Source organism: Bos mutus, chromosome 5 (assembly GCF_027580195.1).
Source record: "Bos mutus isolate GX-2022 chromosome 5, NWIPB_WYAK_1.1, whole genome shotgun sequence".
Lineage (NCBI taxonomy): Eukaryota > Metazoa > Chordata > Mammalia > Artiodactyla > Bovidae > Bos > Bos mutus.
This window is the reverse complement of record NC_091621.1, coordinates 108,130,022-108,136,021: the sequence shown is the minus strand read 5'-3', so window position 1 is coordinate 108,136,021 and position 6,000 is coordinate 108,130,022. Positions and strand designations below refer to the sequence as shown.

Sequence of the window (6,000 nt, the reverse complement as noted above, 5' to 3'; positions counted from 1 at the left end):
AAGTACACATGGCATCTTTATGGTCATTCTTCTCCCAAGCTCCCCACTCAAGCCTTGACACATTCACACACACACACACTTTAAAAAATAAAATATATAAATAAAATAAAAAGCAGTTAGTGGGGCCAATTCTCTAGCTTTTAGAGAAGTGTTCAGTCTAGTTCTCTGATTATGAGTTCCTCTTAGGTTTTGTTTTCTAGAACAACACAATGATCTTTTGATTATTACTAGTCTAATAATCATGTATTTTGAAATTACCACCAGGATGAGAGAAAATAAATTTCCACTCTCAAAATTGAACTTAAATACTAGTATAGAATAGACACAGACACTTCATTATTACTTTAATTGACTGAATAAGACTTATAAATGAAAAACCTGTCATTTTGATATAGGGGCTAAAATAAGGTCTAAAAAAGCTGCTGTTCTACTCATGTCAAGAGGGTTTGCTTCTTGAGTGCCTTGAGACGTCAAAATTCATTGTTGACCACATAATGAAAGTCCTACCAACCTGAACATGCGCTGTGAGGTGAATGTAAATGATGACAGAACTTCTGGTCTTTTCACAGGATGCTCTAATATAATACATTAGTCTACCTTTCCTTCGATATTGATGTTTGGTTTCCATAATTGAAACCAACTGCATCTTCGGTGGACTCAGGAGCTCTAAGTTCTCTTGAACTTTGATGAGTATAGATCACGTAAGTATCTTGTTAAAACACAGAGGATGATTCAGAAAGTCTGGGATGGCATGTCCAACAAGCTCCCAAGGTGATGTTGATGCTACTGTTTGGGATCCACACTTTGAGTAGCAGGACTCTAAGCAACATTTTCAAACAGAAATAACCTTAACCAGAAGTTTATTCTCAAAATATACAGCCTCTACCATGAGTTTACAAAAGAAGACAGTATTCCAGAGCCTAAACAAGGTATCTGCTCCCTTTCCCTTTTCTGTGATTTTTACCAGCTGGTTGTAAACCCAATGTAATACTCTAAAGGGCAAATTTGAAGAATCGCTTTTGTGCTTACAATTTACTGGGGCCCATATGGATGAACACAAAACCTCAAATTCTGTAGTGAAAAGGTTGATTCAAAATAAATATTTTTTAATTATGTCAGATACGAAAGAATAAGTGATGCTTACAGTTTATAAGAGAATCATTTGGAATTAATCATTTTCATTTCCCCCACAAAATAAATAGCTCACACACTAAAGAAGATATCTTTCCTGAATCAGGAGAAAAAAAGCTCAAGAATAATAGGCATGCCTGTGGCATAGTCATAACATTTTTAGTGAGGAAAATACCCAGATGGAGACGTGCAAAAGTATATAGGAGGAGAATACCAAGAGAATTACATGGTAGCAAATCGGCTGTAGAACCTGGAGCCGGGGGGTGGTTCAGGGAAAGAGAATAGCTGGTAAATTTCAAAAAGACTTTAACTGGAGAAGATTATACATGAGAGCAATAGTCCATTCCCTTCAGGAAAATCAATAAATCCCCATCAAGTTTCATTTTTAGGTTTTTGATCATGTGTTCTTTTCATATGGCCATTGGTCCAACCTCCTCCACAAAACTCAACCAACCATCAAAAGAGTTAAGTTGGTAATGAGTCAAGCTGGCTACAACCCTGGATGTATCTCAAGCCAATGAGGGTAGACTTCTCAGAGGAAGGGGCAAGTACAGTGGAATCACGCACGCCCCCCGTCTGGAGCACTTCTGAGCGCCGGGGGCTGAGAGGTGCCTCAGTGCTTGCGCGTGCTCTTCAGCCCCATGACCATGAAGGTGGCAGCCATCAGTTTCTCGTAAACGAGGAACATGAGAGCAGCAGTCAGGACTGTCTGCAGCAGCTTGGCTTCAAGGCCTTTGTAGAGTCCCGCAATTCCAAAACGCCTGAAAGGAAGGGATGAGGAAAAAACAAAAGGTTTTCAAAGAAACATACTACTTTGCAAAGGCTTCTTCTTAGGATCAAAAGAAGCAATCAAAGTTTTAGATATTAACAGACTTCTGTTACTTAAGTACTTTATCTTTGAAGGTGCTTGGGAATTGACAAAAGTTGATTATTTCTTCAAAGCCATGATTAATCAGCGGAATGATGATAGGTTCTCACAGAGAGGGTACAGATCCTAAAGTCCTAAAACCATTTTAATGCCAACATCTAAGATTAACAAAGAACTTTTAGATCTTGACTTTTTAAGGCTCTCTCAACAAAGTTATTTCAACCTAACAGTCCCACTCCAGTACTCTTGCCTGGAAAATCCCATGGACGCAGGAGCCTGGTAGGCTGCAGTCCATGGGGTCGCTAGAGTCGGACACAACTGAGCAACTTCACTTTCACTTTTCACTTTCATGCACTGGAAAAGGAAATGGCAACCCACTCCAGTGTTCTTGCCTGGAGAACCCCAGAGACGGGGGAGCCTGGTGGGCTTCTGTCTCTGGGCTTACGGGGTCTCACAGAGTCGGACACGACTGAAGCGACTTAGCAGCAGCAGCAGCAACAGTCCCTAAATGGTAGGAGAGCTGCCAATTGGTTTAGATCATTGCAGCCTGAACAGAACTAGAGAAAGTGACAGGAATGAAAATCTCTCCAATACCGAGTCTTTCTGTACATTTGACCTTTTAACTCCGTGGTTCTCAAATTTAGTGTATGTCACAATCACTGGGAAGGCTCGGTGAACCACAGATTGCTGGGTCCTATCCACGGAGTTTCCGAAGCATTAAGCCTGGGATGGGACTCAAGAATCTGCATTGCTAATAAGCTCCCAGGTGATGAGGATGACAAGGCCCGCCTGGACACCAGCCCTTTAGAACGACTGCTCCAACAACAGAGAAGAATGCTTCAGCTAGAAACAGAAGCTGAGTAAATGATGTCTCCAGAGCTAATTATTGAGAGTGAATTAATCTCATCTGCTAGTTCATCAGCAACTCCAGGGCTCTATGTAGCACGCATGCGGACTGAGATATTAAAAGTCAAGTGCTCCATTCAGGAGCTATTCTACATTTTACATACTTGCTATGTGTGAAAACCTATTATTTGGAGTGAATCATGTGATAAATAGAAATGAAAATCTTTGACTCATGAATGTCTCGTTCACTGGCTAACTTATGTTCCCCCAAGAAACCCAAGAAACTCCACCTTGGTATTTCTCAAGGTGAGGTCTGCTAGGAGATAACAGAAAAAAAAAAAATCTATTAGTCCCTGTCCTCAGTTCCTGGCACAGAGTTTTAGGAGCTCTTGCTTATAATTTCCTAAGTGAAAAGAACACTAGGAACATTTCTTTATTCTAACAATTGGTCTTTGATCCTAGTTCCTGACACAGAGCTCCTAAATCCCTTAAGTCCTGGGTGGCAGCAGTGTCTTCTGTTCTAATGAGGTGATCCGTGCTGGACTCCTGGGTGGGGCTGGTCACCAGACAGACCAAGCAAAGATCAGAAGCTGGGAATTTCCAGCACCACCTACTATTCTCCAGAGAGGAGAGGGGGCTGGAAATGGAGTGGAAAATATATGTTTTTTTATACAGTATTTTGGAAATACATATACTTTTTAATAGTGACTATCTCCTGGAAAAGAGACAGAAAACAGTGTAGATATGCATGTATTTATAGCTTTATTGAAGTTTAAATGATTTCAGTTTGACGAGTTTTGACTGGTGGGTACATCCGTGAACCATCACCACGTTCAAGGTCATGAACGTACCCACCATCCGTCATCCCCAGGAGGACGCTGTCCTCACGTTCCTTTGCTGTCACTGTAGATCATTTTCTAAGTCTGAGTGATGAGCATGTGTGTGTGCACAGTCGTGTCCAACTCTTTTGCGACCCTATGGACTGTAGCTCACCAGGCTCCTCTGTCCATGAAGCTCCCAGGCAAGAATACTGGAGTGGGTTGCCATTTCCTTCCCCAAGGGATCTTCCTAACCCAGGGATTGGACCCACATCTCTTCCGTCTCCTGCACTGGCAGGTGGATTCATGAAAGTGGAATCATACAATATGAATTCTTTTCTGTCTGATCTCTTTTACTCAGCGGAACTATTCTGAGATCCACCTACATTTTTGCATGTATCAATAATTATTTCTTTTTCCTTTCTGAACAGTATCCCACTGTACAGGTATATCACAACTTGTACCTACTCATTCAATGATGGACATTTGGGATGTTTCCAGTTTTGGGCTCTAACAAATAAAGCTGTTACTAACATTTATGCACAGGTCTTTGTGTAGACATGTTTCATTTGTCTTGGGTAAACACCTTGAAAGGGAATGGCTGGGTCTATAGGAGGCGTATGCTTAACTTTATAAGAAGATGCCACACTGCATTCCAAAATGCTTGTGCCATTCTTAATTCCCACCAGCATAGGAAAGTTCTAGTTGCCTCATTCTTGCCAACACTTGGTATGATCAGCATTTTTGTTTTTTCAGCTTTACACCAATTCTTTATCTTTGATTTTTTATCCCAAGCATATTCTATTTTTATAATAAACTTAGTTTAAAATATCTTACCTCTAGGAACACTAATAAAGTTATAATAGCTTCTGCCTCAAAGGTGCTGACCTATTTGATTTCCCCTTTAAAAGAAATGGGAAGATGACGACAGTACCTGCCTCAAAGGGCTGTTGTGAGGATTAAGTGAGATTACCCAAGTAGAGCATCTGGCTTAGTGTCTGCCACATAATAGCTCAAAAACGCTAACTCCCCTCGCCATCATCATCACTGTTGTCGTAACTGAGATTACAGCTGTTGTTCCTCTGCCTACCCTCCTTCCCTTTCCCATGATGACTGCGGCTCTCTGACACCTGCTTATTTCTAACAAGGGGTTTTGGGATACGTGATCAATGGAGCACTACTCAGCAGAGCAGTCTCTAGATTAGATTACAGGAGGGCTCTCCTTTGTTTCAGGTGTGAAAGTCACTCAGTCATGCACGACTCTGTGCGACCCCATGCACTAAACAGTCCATGGAATTCTCCAGGCCAGAACAGTGGAGTGGGTAGCCCTTCCCTTCTCCAGTGGATCTTCCCAACCCAGGGGTCGAACCCAGGTCTCCTGCATTGCAGGTGAATTCTTTACCAGCTGAGCCATAAGGAAAGCCCAAGAATACTAGAGTAGGTAGTCTATCCCTTCTCCAGCAGATCTTCCCGACCCAGGAATTGAACCGGGGTCTCCTGCATTGCAGGCGGATTCTTTACCAACTGGGCTATAGGGAAATGCCACGGTTCAGGTGTACAGCATTATACTTGACCTCTCTATACACCGCACAGTGATCACCACCACAGGTCCCATAATCAGCTGCTACCATACAGCTGACTCCTTTCACCCACTTTGCCCTCAAACCCTCAAACCCTCTTCCTCTTTGGAAGCTACCCATCTGTTCTCAGCACTGATGAGTTTGTCTGTCTGCAGATTCCACACTGAGTGAAAGCACAAAGCATCTGTCTTTCTCGGCCTGACTTATTTCACTTAACAAAACACTCAAGGTTCATCCATGTTGTTGCAAACGGCAGGATTTCACTGGAGGATTCCCTTTCTAAAAAAGTCCTGAATATTTCTAACTAACGAAGAACCAAGGACATGAACTTTTCCACAATTTCCCTAAATGCTCTCATGTGTCACTAAGCTCCTAAATGAGAAATGTCTGAGCACAGCAGGCAAGGGAGAAGTTTTCAGGATGCCGCTGCCAAGGCAAAAATACAAGATAAGCAAATCCAACCACTTCTTGGCAGAGACAGCTGTTAAAAGAGAGGACAGAATGTGAAACATCTACAAAGCTCACCTTACTCGCTGGTGAAGGAGATAGAGAATGTTCCGAAGACTCCCCAGTGTTCTGTTTTCTGGGTTGAGTCTGTGACGTCCAAACTAAGGAAGAAGGAACAAGACAAATAATTACCATCTGTTACCGCTTTCTTTTTTAAAAATTTTTACTTATTTACTTGTTTCTTTTTTTGCTGTGCTGCGTCTCTGTCACTGGGCGCGGGCTGCTCTCTAGTTGCACTGAGCGGGGCTAC

General features: G+C 42.2%; 1 protein-coding gene across 1 annotated transcript in view; it reads right to left on the bottom strand.

Moving 5' to 3' along the window:
* Window positions 1–394: 394 nt before the first annotated feature.
* SLC25A17 (solute carrier family 25 member 17) overlaps window positions 395–6,000 on the bottom strand; it is a 43,345-nt gene continuing 37,739 nt past the window's right edge. Inside the window, exons 8-9 of the mRNA XM_005899460.3 lie at window positions 5,769–5,851; window positions 395–1,892 (exon numbers count right to left, since the gene is read on the bottom strand). Coding sequence (XP_005899522.1) covers window positions 1,745–1,892; window positions 5,769–5,851 — 231 coding nt within the window. The 3' untranslated portion in view covers window positions 395–1,744. The remainder of the gene's footprint in view (window positions 1,893–5,768; window positions 5,852–6,000) is intronic.